Source organism: Schistocerca nitens, unplaced genomic scaffold, assembly GCF_023898315.1.
Source record: "Schistocerca nitens isolate TAMUIC-IGC-003100 unplaced genomic scaffold, iqSchNite1.1 HiC_scaffold_340, whole genome shotgun sequence".
Classification (NCBI taxonomy): Eukaryota; Metazoa; Arthropoda; class Insecta; order Orthoptera; family Acrididae; genus Schistocerca; species Schistocerca nitens.
This window is the reverse complement of record NW_026045874.1, coordinates 617,051-640,950: the sequence shown is the minus strand read 5'-3', so window position 1 is coordinate 640,950 and position 23,900 is coordinate 617,051. Positions and strand designations below refer to the sequence as shown.

General features: G+C 42.0%; 1 protein-coding gene across 11 annotated transcripts in view; it reads right to left on the bottom strand.

Moving 5' to 3' along the window:
• LOC126227762 (uncharacterized) overlaps positions 1-23,900 on the bottom strand; it is a 932,351-nt gene that overhangs the window by 454,393 nt on the left and 454,058 nt on the right. For 2 of the 11 annotated variants that reach the window (XR_007544035.1, XR_007544009.1), the window contains exons 3-4: positions 23,053-23,260; positions 6,828-6,985 (exon numbers count right to left, since the gene is read on the bottom strand). Coding sequence is in view for 1 of the 11 variants with exons in the window: in XM_049942248.1 (XP_049798205.1) it covers positions 3,121-3,234 (114 nt within the window). In the remaining 10 variants the exon portion in view is untranslated. The other 9 variants (XR_007544045.1, XR_007544019.1, XR_007544047.1 and 6 more) reach the window with 7 other exon arrangements.

Below are 23,900 nucleotides of genomic sequence, written 5' to 3'. Positions count from 1 at the left end.
GTTATAAACATGTGATACTGAAGCCAGTTATGAAATTGTGTTGTACAACACCTAGTTTGGGAGGTATGGCATGATAAATATTAATTATTCAAAAAACAGTCTTAATCGCATTTATAATTATTATACTGCCAACTGGTTTCAACCCGACATAGCAGTCATCATCTGGGCATTTACACTGTGAAATTATAGATAATCGTCACAAAGACTCCATTATACTACAGCTAAAATTACGTTAATTTAAAATATGTTACCCGTTGTTACTGTTGGTGGTGTCACTACTGTCTACATAACGGCAAGAAACTATGCGAGACTAACCCTTCGTATGGGCTTAAATAGCGTGCTGACACCATGTGAATAGACGGCAACACCCCCAGTGGCGATCAACGGTATTTAATACAGTTTATTATATGTAATTACTAGTCACCTTGGTTAAACATAAATTTATGTTACAGTAAATAACAGAAGACTGAACCATTTCATTTAAAAAGAGTTACAATTATAGTGTTAATTATGAAATAACAACAAATGTTCCATAGTCAACTCGTAAAAGTATATTACATTATGTGCCATAATATAAATTAAAGCAATTTGTGACACAAAATCTGGAGTCATATTGTATTATAATATATCCATTCATACATTTACGTAGAAAACATTTTAGTCAATTTCCTAAAACGGCTAATATGGAAGGATGACAAAGCCCTCTACTCCCTGTGGTGGGGGCGCCGTTGCCATGGATTACAAAGCGTTTATCAGGCGCCCTCTAGTCTGTGTAGCGAGGATGCCGTCGTCATGGTAGCAGCTGGTGTGTTCATACGGTGTTATTAATGTGTGATTAATCATACTAATCGTTGCTTCATCTCTACAACCATGTTGTCCTAAAATTGTGATAAATATTTATTACCGTGAAAAGTAGCACAAAATTTTCATTGTGTTAATGAAAGACGAAAGAAGGTAGTCCCATATCACAATCATGTACAGCTGTTGAATTATAAAATTCACAACTTTCCATTTTTTATGTTTGTACATGCACTGCCCCGCGCCTAGAAAAACATTTCACTCAGTGTCCTGCAGCCCACTTTGGGCAGCAAAAGGCAAGCGCATTCCACAGGTGATAAATTGTTCCACATCTAGGAAAATGTAGGTGTATTATTAAAATTTTCTAACCATCGACCATTCCACAGTAATGATGATTTCTAAAGTGGGGAAGTAACTTCACGTTATAAAATTTATAAAGCAGAGTTGCATCAAGTTGAAGAATAAATTAATAATTACTAACCTAATATTTTTTCCAAAGTTTTGCGAAATCCTAAAGTAAATATTTTAACCTCCACCTGTCTACTGCATCCTATGAAAGTGGGGATGCCCACTACTGGGTGCTAGGGACGAAGTTGACCATCAATGTTGATTAATAATGTTTTCTCACAAGCAGTGTAAAGTGCCGTATGTGTAACAGAAACTCCTGTACGCAGAAAAAACATGCATGAAGGCATACCTAGTTAAAACCTGTTCCTTGGTTAGCATGTACTGTCCACCCACTGGCTGCCTATGACTCAACAAAGAGAAATGATGTCAACATATTAGTTTCACAAAACAAGTGAAGTGCATGGATGTTACTTTGCAGGTTTCAGATGAGGATATGAGCACTATGCAAACAGGCTGTTCCACAAGTAGCCTGAAAACGGCTCAGCAGTGAGTACTTCATAAGCAATATCTAAATTCTTTGATATTACCTGCATGACATAATGAAAACACTACTGTCACTCAAATAAAAATTAAGGGTTTTCTTTTTTTTTACAATTTACAGATGAGAAAATCAACTACGCTACAAAGTGTTACACTAGTTGTGGGGGATGTGGGAAAGACCACAAATTCTGGCACAGGAGGCAAGAAATTATACATCAAAATCACAAGCTTTCTATTAACAATGAAGCCCACTACAAAGAAAAAAGGCTGTTTTAGCAGAATTTCATAAGAAAAAAGATTCTTTTTTCTCTTCAAAATAACTTCTTGGACATAGCACATGCTGATGCTTTTTACTTCGCTATTGAAAAAGACAGCCCACTGTTGATTAACCAACAACTGAAAGGAGAGCCGAAGTTCACCCATGGAACTGAGCAACAGTTATTTGAGAATAGCATGATCTAGAGTGTACTGAATAATGAAATTCAACAATCAAGTAAGTTATGTATTTTCATACAAACAAAATTTATGCGATCAGATAACTAAATTTTGTTTCCTCGTTCATAGAAACAACATGTGTACCGTTAATAGCACAGATAATGCCTCGTCAGATTTCCATTTCTCGCCACATACTATTCGAGATCTCCATAGTGACACATTGAAATGGATTGCAAATGTATGCCTTCAATTCCCATAGGTCTCTAGCCCTGGTTCAATATACCGCATCCTTCACAAAACCTCAGGAAAAAAAATAGTTATGTAAGGTCAGGGGATCGTTGTGCACTTCAAGTTGGACCATCTCGTCCAGTCCACCTACCCGGAAACTTTTTATATAGATATTAAAGTACATTTAGGGGCCAGTGGAGTGGTGCCATGTCTTACTGGAATATGACACCAAGCTGCAGGTGTCCCAATTGTGGCTCAGTAAACTCTTGTAACATGCCCATGTTAACAGCACTGTTTATAGCAGTGATGGAAAAGAATGAATCAGTGATGCAACTGGGGACCAGTCTGCACCAAACATTGACCTTACAACTGTCTCTTTCCATTTCATGTGTAACACGAGGATGCTGCAAATCCTACATACAAACATTATGACAATTCAGTCTGCTGGATACATGAAATGTTGCCATAAGGGAGAAACAAACCTTTTCCAAAACGTCAATGCTTGCATCAATCTTGCATAGAATATCCACTGCAAATTGTTCGCACCTAGGTTTGTCCATAGGGTTAAATGCCTGAAGCAGCTGCACTTTGTAGGGATAGAGCCATTACCTCTTATGCACGACACTGTGCAACGTCGATCTTCTCATTTCCAACTCCCTGACTGCCATACATGCCGATTTTATAGAACTCCTTGCGAACACCTGCCGTATCCTGTCCACATTGGCATCTGAAACCGATGGGTGACCAGCCCCTTTTTATGAGGAACACTACCTGTTTCCATAAATGATGTATTCCAAGTCCGAAAGGATCATTGCACTTGGGTATCTGATATCGTCTGTATCTACCAGGCCACACACACTGAGCTTTATCCAGTAGCATCCACATTTTTTCAGGTTTTCAGGTTCCATTTCGCATCAAAATTGCATGACCTGGAAGGTAAAAGAAATTTTATGAGTAATCTTGTAATTTGCTAGAAACCATTTTTTAATACCTCATATAGTTTCAAAGTTAGTTAAGTCTTAGGTTGTAAGTTGTAAAGATATACACATATACTGCAAAACAAAAAAATTAAAAATTGCTATTCGTCCAGTCCTACACACTATTTGAGGAAAGTAATAATCACACTTACCAACTTTCATTATGATATTGTAATTCAACTAAGGTACAGAAGTAAGTAAAAAAACAGCTCAGAGGCCACTATCTACCCTTGGTTCATTCTACAAAATTCTGGAGGTTAAAGATGAAAAGTTATTCAGCTGAGTATTTTTTACAATGTAAACAGAGCATACACTTACTTCGAGAAAAATTGGAATCTTAAGAAGTCTTCAATTGACAATATCGATAAGTGAAGAAAGTAAAGACTAGGATGAATCGGAACCTTTGCCAATTCGTAAAATATCAAAAGCTGCGGCAACACTGGACAAAGTTAAGCATTGAGTGTTGAGATGTGAATATGTTGAACTAGTGATAAATGTATTAAATAAAATGGACAGTACAATGTAAAAATTAGTACAAAATAAGCACTTACTACTGGTCTGTTTCTCAAACTTTTGAAAACATTACTACATACTGGATCTTATTGTCCTGGGTGTGTCAAAATGAATATCTGGCTTTTTCGGTTTTGTAGTATTTATTACATTCAACTTAGAATTATGAAAGATCAGCTGAAACAATTTTGTTTGTATACATGTGCACATGCGTATGCAACCGAAGAATGTGTTAAATTAGTGAGACAGCCTTTTACGTGTAAAGGGAAGGGGACGTTTTTATTTCATTTCTGTAATAATGGATGAGATCACCAACAAGTTTAATTTTTTTTTTACACCGACACAGATTCCGATTCATTTATTGTACAACGATTACTGGTCCTCTGAACGAACGGCATTGACAGCAGGTAATATGATTTACCCATGTCAACATGTCCATGTTGACATCCCGGTTGTTAAAACTTTCTAGCCCTGCAATTTTGTCGCCTTTTGGTCCACGGACGAGGGCCTCGGTTAATCAGCAGTTACCTTGCTTCACTGGTCTGCAAGATTAATGCTTGACTGTCGGAAGTGTGGGAATAAAATAAAATCCGCAACTACAAGGGTAATCCCAAGAAAAAAGGTCTCCTATTTTTTTACGTACATAGAGCTGTTATTTCTACAGTGGTTTACATCAGTTTACAGCTTTAACATTTAGCTATTTTTCAACTTAATTACCATTTCTGTCGTTGCATTTTTGTAGACACTGCCAGTTTTTGTATGCCCATGTTCTACCAGCTTGCCGCCATGCTGTTCAGGAGGTGAATCACTTTCTGGCCAACTGTTCTTTTGACTCAGGGAACAGGTGATAGTCACTGGGCGCCAAGTTAGGACTATAGGGTGGGTGGGTGATTATGTTCCACTGTAACTGTTGCAGGAGAGCAACAGTCTGCCGAGTGATGTCTGGGCGAGTGTTGTCTCGGAGAATGTGTACACCCTCGGTTCAACATTCCTCTTCTCCGGTTCTGAATTGCCCGCTTGAGTTTTTTCAGAGTCCCACAGTACCTGTCAGTGTTAACTGTGGTCCCAGTGGGTGTAAAGTCGACCAACAATACCCCTTTCAGATCCCAAAAAACGGTTGTCACGACTTTACCGGCAGACTGTGTTTGTTTGAATTTCCGCAGCTTTGGTGAAGAAGGATGCCGCCACTGGCGTGATTGTTGGTTGGTCTCAGGTGTAAAGTTGTATGCTCAGATTTCGTCACCCGTGACAATTGAGTCCAGAAAGTTGGCCTGTTTGGGTGCAAGGCGGTGAAGAAATGCACAGGAAGCATCAACTCTTTGCCGCATGTGGTCCTTGGTCAACATCTTGCACACACCTTCCGGTAGTTCAATGTTTCCGTTAAAATTCTACGAACATTTTTGACATCCATGCACGACTCACCATACACTTCCGTCAACTGGTGATGGATTTCAATTGGTGCAGTCCCCTTTGCATTCAAAAAAACGAATAACTGCACGCAATTCACACTTGGCGGTAACATCCAACAGGAGCTACATTCTCAACGGCTGCCAAGCCAACATCGAGCACCTCAGTGCGATATGCGCATGTTTATACGCAACGTGTGAAGCACTCAATAACAGTGTGACCAACTGCCACACAGAGTTCTGTACTTATAAAAAAAATAGGAGACCTTACTTTTGGGATTACACTCGTAATAACATATTTTAGCCTTCCGTAATTATGTTAATGTATTTTAATTCGCTTGATAACTCCCAGCCACAGAAATCCATTTTGTTTTCAAACAAACACGGGTCACAGGAGACTACCCACCTCCCCAATACAACTCGTGCATCAGCCTCAGATCTACAAAATTTCCGAACGGGGCAATACTAGATACTGGCACTGCCCCTCCCTCAAGCGTTTGAGGTAGGACGCCAAAAATTTTAAAAATCGGCTTATCGAAAATATAAAATATGTTCACTTTGAAGCGCACATCTTTCTGAAGAGTCTAATACATAAAACATGTGTGTTCAAGGAAATCTAAAATGTTATTTGGTCTTAAGTGTGCCAAAGTGCAGCGTCACGCCTCTTCACACGGTATTCTTCAACCGCATGTCACTGTATTTCAATCTGTGGAATTCAAATGTGTAATATTTTGTGATGGGTGCCATCAAACTATATTCAGGACAGTTGGAATTAAAATGTCGTATAATCGGCCGGTTTGACATCCTGCCCCTGCAAATGTTTGCCTTAAATTCCTGTAGGTCTCTAGCCCTGGTTCGGTATACCGCATCCTTCACAAAACCGCAGGAAAAAATTAGTGGTGTGAGGTCAGGGGATCGTGGCGAACATCAAGTTGGACCATCTCGTCCTATCCACCTATCCGGAAACTTTTTATTTAGAAATTAAAGTACATTTAGGGGCTAGTCGAGTGGTGCCCCTGTCTTACTGGAATATGACACAGGCTGCAGGAGTACCAATTGTGACACATTAAACTCTTGTATCATGTCCACGTTAACACCACTGTTGATGGCAGTGATGAAAAAGAATGAATCAGTGATGCAACTTGGGATCAGTCTGCACCAAACATTGACCTTATGACTGTCTCTTTCCATTTCATGTGTAACACGAGGATGCTGCAAATCCTACATACAAACATTATGACAATTCAGTCTGCTGGATACATGAAATGTTGCCATATCGGAGAAACAAATCTTTTCCAAAAAGTCAATGCTTGCATTAACCTTGCATAGAATACCCACTGCAAATTGTTCGCACCTAGGTTTGTCCATAGGCTTTAATGCCTGAAGCAGCTGCACGCCGGGATAGAGCCATTACCTCTTATGCATGACATTGTGCAATGTCGATCTTCTCATATCCAACTCCCTGGCTGCAGTACATACAGATTTTATAGAAATCCTTGCGAACACCTGCCGTACCCTGTCCACAATGGCATCTGAAACTCATGGTGACCAGCCCTTTTTTTTTTTTTTAAATTGAGAACACTACCTGTTTCCATAAATGATGTATTCCAAGTCTGAAAGGTTCGTTGCATTTGGTCATCAGGTATCGTCTGTATCTACCGGGCCACACACACTGAGCTTTCTGCAGAGGCGTCCACGTTTTATCATGTTTTCAGGTTCACTTTTGCATCAAAATTGTATGACCTGGAAGGTAAAAGAAATTTTATGAGTTATCTTATCATACACTAGAAACCATTTGTTAATATCTCATATAGGTTCAAAGTTACTGAAGTGTTAAGTTGTGAAGATATACATGTATAGTGCAAAATAAAAAAAAACTAAAATTGCTATTCATCCAAAGCTGTTACTTTTAGGCATTAGGATACAACACACTATTTGATGAAAGTAATAATCACATGTACCAACTTTCACTATGATACTGTAATTCAACTAAGGTACAGAATTAAGTAAAGAAACAGCTCAGAGGCCACTGTCTACCCTTGGTTCCATCTGCAAAATTCTGGAGGTTAAAGATCAAAAGTTATTCAGCTGAGTATTTTTTTACAATGTAAACAGAGCACGGACTTACTTCGAGAAAAATTGGAATCGTTGGAGATCGACAATTGACGATATCGATAAGTGAAGAAAGTAAAGACAACGGTGAATCTGAACCTTTGCCAGTTTGTACAATATCAAAAGCTACAGCAACACTGGACGAAGTGTCTACCATCATCAGTTATTTTGCTCCCCAAATAGCAGAACTGCTTTACTACTTTAACTGTCTCATTTTTCCAAACTAATTCCCTGAGCATCACCCGACTTAATTCGACTAATTCCATTATCCTCGTTTTGCTTTTGTTGATGTTCATCTTATATCCTCCTTTCAAGACACTGTCCATTCCGTTCAACTGCTCTTCCAAATCCTTTGCTGTCTCTGACAGAATTACAATGTCATCGGCGAACCTCAACGTTTTTATTTCTTCTCCATGGATTTTAATGCCTACTCCGAATTTTTCTTTTGTTTCCTTTACTGCTTGCTCAATATACAGATTGAATAACATCAGGGAGAGGCTACAACCCTGTCTCACTCCCTTCCCAACCACTGCTTCCCTTTCATACCCCTCGACTCGTGTAACTGCCATCTGGTTTCTGTACAAATTATGAATAGCCTTTCGCTCCCTGTATTTTACCCCTGCCACCTTCAGAATTTGAGAGAGAGTATTCCAGTCAACATTGTCAAAAGCTTTCTATAAGTATACAAATGCTAGAAACGTAGGTTTGCCTTTCCTTAATCTAGCTTCTAAGATAAGTCGTAGAGTCAGTATTGCCTCACGTGTTCCAACATCTCTGCAGAATCCAAACTGATCTATGCCAAGGTCGGCTTCTATCATTTTTCCATTCATCTGTAAAGACTTCGCGTTGGTACTTTGCAGCTGTGACTTATTAAACTGATAGTTCGGTAATTTTCGCATCTGTCAACACCTGCTTTCTTTGGGATTGGAATTATTACATTCTTCTTGAAGTCTGAGGGAATTTCGCCTGTCTCATACATCTTGCTCACCAGATGGTAGAGTTTTGTCAGGACTTGCTCTCCCAATGCCATCAGTAGTTCTAATGGAATGTTGTCTATTCCCGGGGCCTTGTTTCGAGTCAGGTCTTTTAGTGCTCTGTCAAACTCTTCACGCAGTATCGTATCTCCCATTGCATCTTCATCTACATCCTCTTCCATTTCCATCATATTGTCCTCAAGTACGTCGCGCTTGTATAGACCCTCTATATACTCCTTCCACCTTTCTGCTTTCCCTTCTTTGCTTAAAACTGGGTTTCCTATCTCCAAAGGTCTCTCTAATTTTCCGGTAGGCTGTATCTATCTTACCCCAAGTGACATAAACCTCTACATCCTTACATTTGTCCTCTAGCCATGCCTGCTTAGCCATTTTGTACTTCCTGCCGATTCATTTTTGAGACGTTTGTATTCCTTTTTCCCTGCTTCATTTACTGCATTTTTATATTTTCTCCTTTCATCAATTAAATTCAATATTTCTTCTGTTACCCAACGATTTCTACTAGCCCTCGTCTTTTTACCTACTTGATTCTCTGCTGCCTTCACTACTTCATCTCTCAGAGCTGCCCATTCGTCTTCTACTGTATTTCTTTCCCCCATTCTTGTCAATTGTTCCCTTATGCTGTCCCTGAACCTCTGTACAACCTCTGGTTTAGTCAGTTCGTCCAGGTCCCATCTCCTTAAATTCCCCCTTTTTGCAGTTTCTTCAGTTTTAATCTACAGTTCATAACCAATAGATTGTGGTCAGAGTCCACATCTGCCCCTGGAAATGTCATACAATTTAAAACCTGGTTCCTAAATCTCTGTCTTACCATTATATAATCTGTCTGACACCTTTTAGTATCTCCAGGATTCTTCCATGTATACAACCTTCTTTCATGATTCTTGAACCAAGTGTTAGCTATGATTAAGTTATGCTCTGTGCAAAATTCTACCAGACGGCTTCCTCTTTCATTTCTTAGCCCCAATCCATATTCAGCTACTACGTTTCCTTCTCTCCCTTTTCCTACTGACGAATTCCAGTCACCCATGACTATTAAATTTTAGTCTCCCTTCACTACCTGAATAATTTCTTTTAACTCATCATACATTTCTTCAATTTCTTCATCATCTGCAGAGCTAGTTGGCATATAGACTTGTACTACTGTAGTAGGCATGGGCTTTGTGTCTATCTTGGCCACAATAATGCGTTCACTATGCTGTTTGTAGTAGCTAACCCGCACTCTTATTTTTTTATTCATTATTAAACCTACTCCTGCATTACCCCTATTTGATTTTGTACTTATAACCCTGTATTCACCTGACCAAAAGTCAGGTTTCTCCTGCCACCGAACTTCACTAATTCCCACTATATCCAACTTTAATCTATCCATTTCCCTTTTTAAAATTTTCTAACCTACTTGCGCGATTAAGCGATCTGACATTCCACACTCCGATCCGTAGAACGCCAGTTTTCTTTCTCCTGATAACGACGTCCTCTATAGTTGTCCCCGCCTGGAGATCCGAATGGGGGACTGTTTTACTTCCGGAATATTTTACCCAAGAGGACGCCATCATCATTTAACCATATAGTAAAGCTGCATGCCCTCGGGAAAAATTACGGCTGTAGTTTCCCCTTGCTTTCAGCCGTTCGCAGTACCAGTACAGCAAGACCATTTTGGTTAGTGTTACAAGGCCAGATCAGTGAGTCATCCAGACTGTTGCCCCTGCAACTGCTGAAAAGGCTGCTGCCCCTCTTCAGGAACCACACGTTTGTCTGGCCTCCCAACAGATACTCCTCCGTTGTGGTTGCACCTACGGTACGGCCATCTGTATCGCTGAGGCACGCAAGAATCCCCACCAACGGCAAGGTCCACGGTTCATGGGGATATTGTTACATCTAAATATTTGCATGTGTTGCCCGATTATAACACTAACTCACTGATATTAAATATATTTTTGTTTTGTGAAGTGCACAATTTTACCTTTCTGAACATTTAGAGCAAGTTGTCAATCTTTGCAACACTTTGCTATCTTATTAATAGCTGACAATATTTATGCATCTTCTTCCAGACAGTACTTCATCACAGATAACTGCACCACCTGCGAAAGTCTGAGGTAAGTATTAATATTGTCTGCAATCGCATTAATATACAATACGAACAGTAACGGAGTCAACACCCTTCCCTGGCACAACCCTGAAGTTACTTCTTGACTCTCCATAAAAGATAACATGCTTAGTCCTCCCTACTGAAAAGTCCTCAATCCAGTGGCAAACTTCTCATAAATATATAGGGTTACAACCATGAGCATTAGTTACCTGTGAGATTAGATGCTGTGAGTTGATGTTAGTCAAGAATGCATTAGGTGACAAAGACGGAATAACTGACACCTCACCAATTTTGAACGAAGTCAAATTATATGGCTACTAGAAGCCGGACGTTCCTTCTGCAATACTGCAGAAAAGACTTGGCTGTAACACAGCCACTGTAAACGATTGCTGTCAGTGGTGGTCACAAGAAGACTGGGCTCTCGGCGGACACCTGCCACTACTGAGAGGGAAGACAATTGACTTTGCCGTACCGCTGTGGCACATTTTATTACATCTGCAGCAGCAAGGGACAGCAGCTGGCATCCCAGTTACACAACGAACTGTTACAAATCAGTTACTTCAAGGACAGCTCCGAGACAGGTGCCCTGTAAAATTCATTTCACTGACTCCAAACCACTGCCATTTGTGACTTCAGTGATGTCCAGCAAGAGCTCACTGGAGGGCAGGGTGGAGGTCTGTCGCGTTTTCTGACGAAGGCTGCTCCTGTCTGTGTGCCAGTGATGACCTCGTCTCTGTTAGGAGAGGGCCAATTGAGGGCCCGCAACCAACCTGTCTGCATGCTGGACCTACACCTGGAGATACGATTTAGCGTGCGATTACATATGACAACACGAGCACTGTCGTGCTTACTCCACGCACTGTGACTGCAAATTCGTACAAAGATCTGGTGATTCGACCTGTTGTACTGGCATTCACGAGCAGCATTCCAGTGGGCATTTGCCAACAGGATAACGTTCGCCCGCATACCACTGTCGTAACCCGACGTGCTCCACAGTGTGTGTTATCGTGTCGTCTTGGCCTGCTCAATCACATCTGTCTCCAATGGAGCACATACGGGACAGCATCGGACGACAACTCCAGCATCAGGCAGAAACAGCATCAACCGTCCCTGTATTGACCAACAAGTGCAACTGGCATAGAAGTCCATCCCACAAACTGACATCTGGCTGTGTGTGTGTGTGTGTGTGTGTGTGTGTGTGTGTGTGTGTGTGTGTGTGTGTGATTCCAATGAGAGCCTTTTTGACCAAAAGGAAAGCTAACTTGTTTGATAATCTTGATGTTATGCCTATCTGCAACTCTGCATTTACGCTACATGGTGAGTAGCAATCTATCCTTTCCATAATATTATGATCATTCCATCCTGGATTTTCCATTGTTTTATTATTGTTCAACTATTACAGCAATTGACAATGTTGAACACACAGCACATTGAGCATTGCAAAAGAGTAGTGGGTTAACAACCAAAACTAAAAAAATTATGTAACTATCTTTCATTCCCTTCACATCACAGAATTGGTGGGCAACTAACAAACTGCACATTGAGGAGCCCGTTACTGAATCACAAAACAATGCAAAAACGAGCAGCTGATCAGAACGGGGCGGCTGATCATAAAAAGAGAAAACTGGGCAGTCAAAAAATATAAACAAGAACATCAAATAAATCAGATAGAACAGTTTTCTAGAAAGCAACCAAGAATCAGTAGGAAATGCATCTAGAAATTACTTCAATAAATATTTGTAAAAATGTAACAAGTATCATTTCAACTTCACGAAATAATGTCATATACGGTTTCCATTTACATGTTTACAAGTATCGAGTAACACGAGTCAAACAGGTTGAAAAACACTAAATAAAGCCCCCATAAATGTATGGCATTTCAAATACTTTATGAAACTGTCATCATCTGCCTTTACTGCTAAGCCACCAATGAATGTGATTAACACATCCATAGCAGGCAGTTTTTCCTGGGAGTTTAAACTGCAAGGATACTGTGAAACTCCACAAGGGTCTGTCCATGCTCTAACCTCCAAGCATACTTTAGTAACACCTCTCACAAGTAGGACAAGAAGTTACGATAGCAGATCATCTGATTAATATGGCCCAAAACTACGATGCTTTCATTTAAGTTTAAACTGAAAGAAATATTAAGTGAACTGAAGTCACCAAAACTGTCAGCCTCATACGAGGAATATACGAGGGCTATTCCGAAAGTAAGGTCCGATACGTCGCGAAATGGAAACCACGGTAAAAATCAAAAATGTTTTATTTGCAACAGTTAGATACACCTTGCAGCTACTTATCTCCATAGTCGCCGACCCGACTTAGACGTGTATCGTAGCGTTGTACCAACTTTCCAATACCCTCGCTATAGAAGGCAGCCGCCAGTGCTCTCCGCCAATTCTCTACGCTGGCCTACGGCTCGTTGTCTTGTGCCGAAATGTTGTCTTCAAAGACAGCGGTTCATGTGACCAGAGCTGAAACTCAGAGGGAGACAATTACGGGCTGTATTGTGGGTAATCTCACATTTCCATTTGAAAACGATGCAGGAGCATCTTCATTGCCCCTGCAGAATGCGGCTGAGAATTGTCTTGAAGACGAAACAGCACGACAGTTATGTAATGTTAGCTGCATAGCTTCAGGGGATATTTCTCACCAGGCCCTCGTACTTGGCGGCAGACACTATTTTCTAGACATCTTTACGCACTCACTGCGAGCTCAGAAATGAGAAGAGCGACGTGATGCTAACTGGGGTTATACTAGAGACACTACCCAACACATCTGTGCAAAGCTTTATCGGATTTTCATAGTCGTTTCCATTTCGTGACCGATCGGACCTTACTTTCGGAATAGCCCTCGTACATAGAAAGAACTGCTCCGTGATAGTACAGTAGGTAACTGAAAGCAACATGCTATAATAAAAGAAATGACACTTTTACACAAAGGCAAAAATTACACTCAAGCTACAACAAATTATGATAGTCACTTGGACATGGATCTTAACCATTCAACCACTTGAATATATGCATGCAATTCTTTCCAGAAAATTTTTTGGCCTGCTGTTTTATCACATCAGATATAATTTCTGTATTTTTGCATGTCAGAAGTCAACTATCCCCTCTGTTGCTCTGGGGCAATGTCGAAGGTAACACATTCCTCGAGTGCATTATAGCAGGCAACAAAAGCTGGTGCTGCCACTGGGAACCGGAGTCGAAAACGTCGACAATGGAATGGCGTCATCCACTGTTCCCTCACCCCGTCAAGTTCAAGTTCAAGAGCCAGCCATCTGCTGAAGAAGAGATACTCATCCTGTTCTTTAATTACCAGAGCCCACTGCTTATTGATTTCAAGGAACCTGGGGTCTCCCTCACTGGAGAATGGTTCTGTGCAACACTGGAGAAATTACTAAATACAATTAAGGCAAAACGTCTGTGAAAATTTCAACACGAGGCACTGTTGCCTCGTAACCCGTATCCCTATGTCGCAAATGTCAAAGCAGAAGTTACACCAACTCGAGTGGGACACACTCGAGCACCCGTCCAATAGTCCTGACGTCTCCCCGTGCAATCGTCACACCTTCTGCCCTTAAAAACAACTGTGAAGCATCGACAATTCCTGTCAGTTGAGAATGTCCAGCAGGCAGTTACAGACTTCTTCATGCAGCAGCAAATGGTGTTCCACTGAATCGGTTTCTCCAGCCCGGTATGTCGGTGGGATGACTGCCTCAGTGCTCGTGGCAATTTCACCCAACTGGCACACAATTCTGGATTGTACAGCTTTCAAATGGAAACATTTCGATCCTCCTCTTACACAGTACGTATAATAACTGCAGTACCGTAGGTTATCAATACGGCCAGAGCTGGCGGCTCTAAGATTACTGCAAGCACCACAAGCAGTGCTTTCATCACCCTGCCAATGAAGAACCTCCACGTCGCCAACCAACGGAGACCACCCAGACGGTGTTACAAGCGGCCGCCATCTGAGCACCAGACTACTTCTACCTTTTGTTCTGCGCTTCTAATGAAAGTTCCCTGTTGCTAGTTGGTGACAAACATTACTTCAAGTAGTCGATAGTTAACTTCACTGGCAAACATTCAGTGCACTCGGGTGCCGCTCGTGTCACGCCTCTGCTTATAGCTAGCCACGATCACTCACAAGTTGACAACAATGCAGCAGTTGTTCTGCACTAAGTCGACAACAACATATTTATTTAAAATGCATTTGTGTCCACTGATCTTTTGCTCATACATCCAGATTCCTATGGCGACATATCTTCGGGCCACCTTCCACCTATTTGTCACAGGCCTAACAGTTGGTGATGCACAACCCATTTGGCGATGAACTTTGTCAAACCTACGATGCCGTGTCATTTTCCTCCCCCTGTCGCCTAATTTTTACCACTTTCTGGACATTTTTGTTTATTTTTCTACCATTTGTGCTTCTGGACATTTCTGTCTCAGATCCACACTTACCACTTTTGTTCCGTTTGCTTGTTTGAACTGCCACACACTGATTTAGCTTTAGCATTTTTACTTTCCTACGGCTAACCCACTGCCCCAAGCCCCACGCACACCGAACTTGCAATTAGCAGCACCACAATTTCGAGTGCCTTTGGCACCTATGCTCGATCTAACGTGTCCCCTTCAGTTACAGACACAACAAGTGACGCAGCTTATCGAGATGCTGAGGGCTTCATTCAAATGCAGATGGCAGCCAATGAGACTCGCAATAAGACGCCACAAACTACGGCAGAACCACAATTTACGGAGCCATCATTAGCGCCTCCATTTTACCCATTTGAAGGGGGAAAAAATAGGATTGTGTTGAGTACTTGGCTCTATCTGAAGCTCACCTATCTGAACACCAAGTACCAGTTACTGTTAAACAATCTTTTTTCTTATCAGCAACCAGTGTGTTAGTCTATTAATTGTGCTCCGAAGTATTCCCCACTTCACGGCCAGAACTTTTTAATTATCGGGGTTTAATCCAGGTTCTGAATGACTATTGTGATGAGAAAGTTCAGGAGGTTGCTGCCAGGTCCAAGTTTTCAGACTAACAAGCAGTCAGGACAGACAGACAGTGGGCGACAGCCTTCCAAGGACTCAGATAGTGGGCTCAGACAGCCAGTCACATAAACAGCCAGGCCAGCAAGGTACCGGCATGAAAGCTTGCCCGCACTGCTTCTTAGCTCATAAGCATAGCTTCCACCTGCCACGAAATGCACCTTGTTTTTCAGGTGGCAAGAACGGACATGTTCAAGCGGTCTGCTTACAGAAAGAGAAGCCTCCCTCTCCTAATATACACCCACAGAAGTCAAATTTTGTTGTACATGTTGTGCATCCTGAACCAAACAGAACTTCTAGTGTGGAGGAGAAGAGTGGTAGTTTACAAATCATGGAATCAGTGGCATTTTCTTTAGCACAATGCAGCTTTTTGTGGACCTTGTAATAAGTGGCTGCACTATTCAATTGCAATTAGCTAAGAGTGTCTCAGTTTCTTTCCCTGTCTCAATGCTTCTGATCATCTTAGCAAGTCCAAGCTGCACAAATCATACATTACACTTACACCATATAACGGATTTAACATTCCAGTGCTAGGTTCTTGCAACCTTCCTTCAACATACAAGAATTTGCAAAAGACAAACTTCTGGGTATGCGTTCACGGAACAGTGCAAATATGTCTGACCATGATTTGTTTGGATTTGTGTGTGTGTGTGTGTGTGTGTGTGTGTGTGTGTGTGTGTGTGTGTGTGTGTGTGTTCTACAAATGTGTTGTCTATGCTAATTTTGATTTCAAGGACAGTGTCGGTCAATTGTGTGCTGAATTCAAAGACTTGTTCGGTGACAGCTTAGGCAAAGCTTCTAATTCTGCTGTGCATGTGACCACTAAAGATAATGCACAGCCTCACTTCTTCAGGTCCCACACTATACTACACGTGCTCTGGGAACAGGCTGCTTGGAACTTTCACTGTGGCATCCATCAGGGCCAGTTAGTACTTTGTCAAGAAGCCTTCAGGCAAATGGTGTATTTGTGCAGACTAAGGCAACATTGAACCCCTGAATAGTTCAAAAAACCTTTACAGAAACTGAAGAACAACAAGGCTCCCTGCACTGATAGCATTCCAGCAGAATTGTTAAAATGTGGAGGAACAACGTTAGAGCAGTCTCTGTTTAAACTTAAGACTCTCATATGGGAACAGGAGAGGATACCAGATGAATGGAATGAAGGAATATCATGTCCCATAGATAAAAAGGTCAACTGAATGGAGTTTAGAAACCACTGTGGAATCACCCTCCTGAACCTGGGGTACAAGGTACTAGCGGAGTTCAACGAGGGAGGTCAACAATATATCTCATTTTCAACCTGCGCCAAATTTTGGAGAAAACTGTCAAATATCACCTCTTTATTGACTAAGGCTGCATACGACAGCATCAATAGAAACTAGTTGTTTCATGCATTACAGGAGATGGGGATACATGGAAAGCTCCTGGAATGGTTAAAATTATGATGTCTGACGTAAGAAGCTGCATTCGAGTTTGAGGAAATTACTCAAACCCCCTAGAAATAAAAAAATAGCACAGATTTTAGCACATGCAGATGACATACAAAACATACCATGGACAGTACCAGCACTGAAAGAAGCTTCTACAGCCTTAAGTCAAGCAAGTAAGAAGACGGGTCTTATGGTAAATGAAGATAAAACTAAATACATGGCCTGTGGGGAAGCATATCAACGAATATGCCGTCAACTTTCAGTGTGATTGGATACACATTTTAAAGGGTTGATTGCTTCAAGTATCTTGGTTCCACAGTCACTTGCTTTAATGAGATCTCAACTGTAACTAAGATTAGACTGATATCAGCAAATAAGATATATTTTGCCTTTAGTAATTTATTCCAGTCAAGTCTCCTCAGTAGCCCAACAAAATTCACTATTTATCCAATGGTTCTCACTTACGCTTCGGAAAGCCATGTACCGCAAGTCTCTAGAGAAACAGAAGATCTGCAGCAGATAGGCACTTGGTGCAGGGAGTGGAAACTGACCCTTAACATAGACAAATGTAATGTATTGCGAATACATAGAAAGAAGGATACTTTATTGTATGATTATAAGATAGCGGAACAAACACTGGTAGCAGTTACTTCTGTAAAATATCTGGGAGTATGCGTGCGGAACGATTTGAAGTGGAATGATGATATAAAATTAATTGTTGGTAAGGCGGGTACCAGGTTGAGATTCATTGGGAGAGTCCTTAGAAAATGTAGTCCATCAACAAAGGAGGTGGCTTACAAAACACTTGTTCCACCTATACTTGAGTATTGTTCATCAGTGTGGGATCCGTACCAGATCGGGTTGACCGAGGAGATAGAGAAGATCCAAAGAAGAGCGGCACGTTTCATCACAGGGTTATTTGGTAACCGTGATAGCGTTACGGAGATGTTTAGCAAACTCAAGTGGCAGACTCTGGAAGAGAGGCGCTCTGCATCGCGGTGTAGCTTGCTCGCCAGGTTTCGAGAGGGTGCGTTTCTGGATGAGGTAGCGAATATATTGCTTCCCCCTACTTATACCTCCCGAGGAGATCACGAATGTAAAATTAGAGAGATTCGTGCGGCAACGGATGCTTTCCGGCAGTCATTCTTCCCGCGAACCATACGAGACTGGAACAGGAAAGGGAGGTAATGACAGTGGCACGTAAAGTGCCCTCCGCCACACACCGTTGGGTGGCTTGCGCAGTATAAATGTAGATGTAGATGTAGAAACGACGATGCTTTACAATCTTCAAGCCTTGCATTCCATATTTTGCCTTGAAGGTCTACCAGCATTGCTTGTGACTGACAACGGACCACAATTTGTGTCCGCAGAATTCGATGACTTCTGTATAGCCAATGGGATTTATCGCATCCCAAGTGCAGCAGTCCAATGGAGAAGCAGAATGCTTTGTTCGAACTTTTACGCAGAAGACGGATAAACTACGCACCTGCCACATGCGGGACCAACATTTGCTTCTCTTCTCGTTCTACCACTTTGCAACAGCACATCACCAGCAGAGTTGCTTCACAGACGGTGACACCACTCCTCGCTCTAGTAAGCGGCCTGCACCTGCTTCACTCACTAAGGCAATGTATAAACGCAATGAACTTTTTTTCTAATTTTTTTTCAGATCACACAGTGGTCAGAAGTGCTGGGTACAAGATATTGTCATAATGTTGCTTGGCAATTGCATATTTTGACAGAAGGTCCATGCAAATTGCGGTGGGAGCACCTGAATCAACTTCACACCTGTAAATTGGGTTATTCTGTAACTGATACTCTGTTCTCGGGTTTGTGGTCTGCCCAGGTAATGCAGTTTGCATACCCTTCAGCTTCTTGGGGCTCTGGGATGAGATGAGAACTTATTAGATATCTTGGCGACGAACAGACCTGAACTTTTTGAAGAAGTTCATCTACAAGAAGGTATTAGTGACCATAATGTGGTTGTGGCTTCTGTGTCAGTGGAAGTTGCAAGAAAACCAAAGAAATAGTTTAGAGTTTTCTTGTTTGGAAAAGCAAATAAGAGTGTCATTAATGAAGATATTCATAGTCAGCTCCAAGCATTCACCACGGGACAAAAAGATATTGAGCATCTCTGGTTGGAATTTAAAGGTATTGTCCACCACGTGCTAGGAAATATGTGCCTAGCAAAAATATAGGGCAGGGAAAGGATCCACCTTGGTTCAACAAACATATTAGGAAGTTCCTGGGAAAGCACAGAATTTTGCACAGTTGTTTCAAACATAGTCACTGCCCTGCTGAAAAACAGAAATTATGCGCAATGAAAGCAGCTGTCAAAAGGTCAGGGAGAGATTCTGTTAACGAATTTGAAAGCAATATTATACCTGCAGGTTCTAAAAATAACCCCCAAAAATTTTGGTCACACATGAAATCTATGAACGCTACAAATAATTCAATACCTTCTCTGGCTGACAGTACAGGAAATGTAATAGATGATGATAAACTGCAGGTTGAAATTCTAAACCTAGCTTTTAAAAACTCACTCATGGTACAGGACTGCAGCACCATTCCCCTTTCAATTATCGAACAAATGCAAGGATGGCCGACAGTGTTTAGTGTATCTGGGATTGTGAAACAGTTAAGATCCTTAGATACCAGGAACGCATCTGGTCCAGACAGTATCCCTGTAATATTTTATGTTGACTACGCTACAAATATAGCACCATTCTTATCCGTCATCTACCAGAAATCAATGGAACAGTGGAAAGTTCCACGGCTGGCAGAAGGCCCAGCTCACGGCAATTTGCAAAAAGGGTAGAAAATCGGATGCACATAATTACCAGCCAATTTCTCGGACATCAATTTGTTGTACCATTGTGGAACATATTTTGTGTTTAGATATAAAGGCCCTTTCTAGACTGAGAAGCTCATCTGCAGAAACCAGCACTGTTTTAGGGAACAGTGGTCATGCGAGACACAGCTGGCCCCCTCTGTGCATTATATACCCCAACTTTCGAAAGGCATTCGACTCAGTTCCCCACTGTCGCTTGCTCATAGAAGTGCACGCTTACAGTCTCTCTGACAACATATGCAGTTGTATAGAAAGTTTTCTAATAGACAGAAAGCAGTATGTCGTCCTGAATGTGGAGACTTCAACAGAAACAAGCCTAACATCAGGTGTGGCCCAGGGCAGTGTAATAGGTCCGCTGCTTTTTACGATTTACATAAATGATCTGGTTGATCGTACTGACAGCGCCATTTGACTGTTTGCCGATGATGGTGTAGTCTACAGAAAAGTAGTATAACACAAAAATTGTGAACAAATCAATGAGGATTTGCAGAAAATAAACATGTGGCGTAATGAATGGCACTTATCTCTCAATATTAGTATGTGTTACCTACTGCGCATAACAAAGCAAAAATTCACATTAATGTATACATCAAGTATCTGGGTGTGACTATACGAAATTATCTCAAACGGAACGATTAGATTACACAAGTAACAGGTAAGGCGAACTCTAGATTGGGGTTTATTGGTAGAATCCTGAAGCGATACAGTCCTTCAACAAAGGAAATTGCTTACAATACTTTTGTTCATCCAGTCGTAGACTATTGTTCATCTGTGTGAGACCCTTACCAGTTGTGTCTGATTCAAGAGATTGAGAAAGTCCAAAGAAAAACACCAAGGTTTGTGACTGGTGCATTTAGCCATCGCAAGAGCGTTTCAAATCTCATAGAAAGTTTGAAGTGGGACACACTTGCAGATAGACGATGCGCTAAACAGAAGGGGCTGCTCACTAAATTCCAAAATCCGGTTTTCGCCAAGGATGTAGAGCATATATTATTACCAACTACTTTCATATCACCCAATGATCACCATTCAAAGATAAGGGAAATCAGAGCTTGTACTGAGGCATTCGAGCAGTCTTATCCCCTCGCGAGATCCACGAGTGGAATGGAGGGGGCGATATGACTTCGGCGCAAATAGTGCCCTCTGCCACACACCGCTTGGTGGCTAGCAGGGACAGCTGATAGGTGTCCGTTTCTCTTCATTATGCAGCTAGCCACGGGGCTGCCAGACCACTTCCAGATGTCGCTGTGGTCATCAACAGAAGACCTCGCACTGTCGCTAAGTGCAGAGCAGTGCCCTCTGCCTTATTTCTTAGCTGACATTCTAGTATAGTCATAAACCCATCACCGGGAAGCGGACATGAGCTCTGGCACCAGCTGTAGCATCAGCTCCTGTTTCCTCATCGCTTCCTGCTACACCCCCCCCCCACCACCACCACTACCACTACCACCACCACCGCCGCCGCAATCAGAGTTATGGGAGGAGGAGGGGGGGGGGGTGGAAGTGTAGTATCTTAGGTTTCCAATACTGCCAGAGGCAGCACCTCGAAGATTCCTGCGTGCCTGCGAGCAGCACTTCCAGCACCGCTGCCAATGAAGAACCTCCTCCAGGTTCTTGACTTATGAAGACCACCAAGATGGTGTTACAAGTGGCAGCAATATGGGCACCAACCTCTACCTCTACTTCTAGTTTCGTGCTTCTGCTGACAGTTTCATGTTGCTAGTTAACGCTGAACATTACTCCAAGTTGTTGATTATTAACTCTACAGGCAAACGTTCACTTTAAAGAAACACATACATGTGTCAGGCCTCTGCTTGAACTGACCCATGATCACCCTCAAGATGCCAATAGTGAAACAGTTCCTCTGCGGTAAGATGAGTACAATATATTTATTTAATGTGCACTTGTTCCACTCATGTTTTGCTTGCCTGTCCAGATTCCTATGGCAACAGACCGTTACGACACCTTCCTCCCATTTGTCATTAGCAATGTGGGCATAGTAGTTGCTGACACGTGCAACAATAATATCCAGGAAATAGCAGTAAGAATTGAATACCAAGAATGAAGCACTCCTGTTAGAGAAGGGATGTAGTGTTTTGTCCCTATTGTTCGATCTACATACAGAACAAACAGGGATGGTAATGAAAGAAAGGTTCCAAGATGGGTTGAAATCCAGGGTCAAGAATATCAACGGTAAGATTAGTTGATGACATTGTTATCCTCACAGAAAGTGAAGTGAAGTGGTGCACGATCTGTTGAGTGGAATGATTAACCTAATGAGCTAAGGACTGATTAGAAATAAGGTTATCCACAGAATCACCTACAGACATTCATCCAGAACCTCAACACCTTCTCCCCATTTACTTCACTGTTCCTTCTCCATCCAACAAGCCACCATTCTTGACCTCTACCACCACCTCAAGGATGGCCACATTGGTACCTCCATCCACATCTAAAGTACCAAGAATACACCCGCTTCGGCAGCTGCCATCCATTCCACACCATTCTAAATTACATTCCGCACCTTTCCCAGAAACAGGTCTCCTAGGCCTGATCCCGCCAGTCATCTCCCACAGCTCACAAATCCACAGTCTGGTCACAAAGGGGCTCTCCCCTGACGACTGGAGAAACTGAATCACATTCTCAACCAGGGTTTTGATTTCTCCTCGTTGTGTCGTGGAATGAGGAATGTCCTACCCACTGTCCTCACAGTGGTATTCTGCCAACCACTGAATCTTCCTGTAATGCCCCTGTAATAGACCCAGATGCAAGTCCTGTCCCATACATTCTTCCACTACCACCTGCTCCAGTCTTGTCACTGGAATATCCTACCCCATAAAAGGCAGAGCCACCTGTCAAAGCAGCCGTGTGATCTACAAACTAAGCTGCAACCACTGTGCTACATTATACAAAGGTATGACAAGCTGTCTGTCTGGATGAATGGCCACCACCGTACTGTTGTCAGGAGACAGCTGGACTACACATTTGTTGATCATGCTATCCGACAAAATGTGTTTCACTCTAAGGAATGCATCATATAGATCCTTCCTACCAAGATCAGCTTTTCTGAACTGGACAGGTGGGAACTCTTCGTATGACACACTCTTCGTTCCCGCGATCCCCCAGTCCTCAACCTTTGCTAGTCCGTGTCTTCCACACAACCATCCCTTCCCCCGACCCCAGTCCAGCACACAAACACCTTCTATCCTGCCAATTCACCAAAGGGCCCTTTCCTCTTCTCTATTGTTCTCCACTCAGCCAAGCACTACCTACCAATGCACCTGTGATGGTCCAGCACACATGGACGGCGTCCACGATGGGCCCGGATGCTGCTACGGAGTCGCTGATACCCCCACATGTGGTGAGGGTAGCCAACAATTAAACAGTATGTGGTGATGGCGCTGGACGCATCATGGACAGGTTGTGATGTATGTTGTTGCTGCTGCCTCAATGCCACCTCCAGATGGCTCCCTCAAATTTTCTGCAAGGAAAAATAATGAATCCTGTATATATAAGATTTTTGGGAACAAGAGCTTTACACTACTATGAAATCTTATCAAGATATGACAATATTTATGCGGCTTCTTTCAGATGGTACTTTACTATAGATAACTGCATTATCTGCAAAATGTCTCAGGTTACTATTAATATTGTGCACAAGGTCAAAAACAACATGAACAGCAAGGGTCCCGACACTACCCTGGGGCATACCCAAAGTCACTTCTATATCTGAAGATGACTCTCCATCCACGACAACATGTGTTCTCCCTACCAGAAAGTCCTCAATCCAATCAAGTTTCACTTAATGCCCCACATGACCATACTTTTAACAATAAGCATAGGTTTGGTACTGACTGTGAGCCAAATGCTTTTCAAAAACCAAGAAATGCTGCCACTAAACCGCTGCCTTGATGTTTTTGGAATCCGTGCTGGTTGGCACCTAGGTGGTCTTCTGTTTGAGATACCTCATTATGTTTGAGCTCAGAATATGTTCTAAGATTATACAACAAATATATGTCAAGGGTATTGGACAGTAATTTTATCTATCATTTCTACTACCCCTTTTTGACCAATAGATTATAGTTAGAAGGGGGACTAGCTCAGTATAGAATATGACAGGG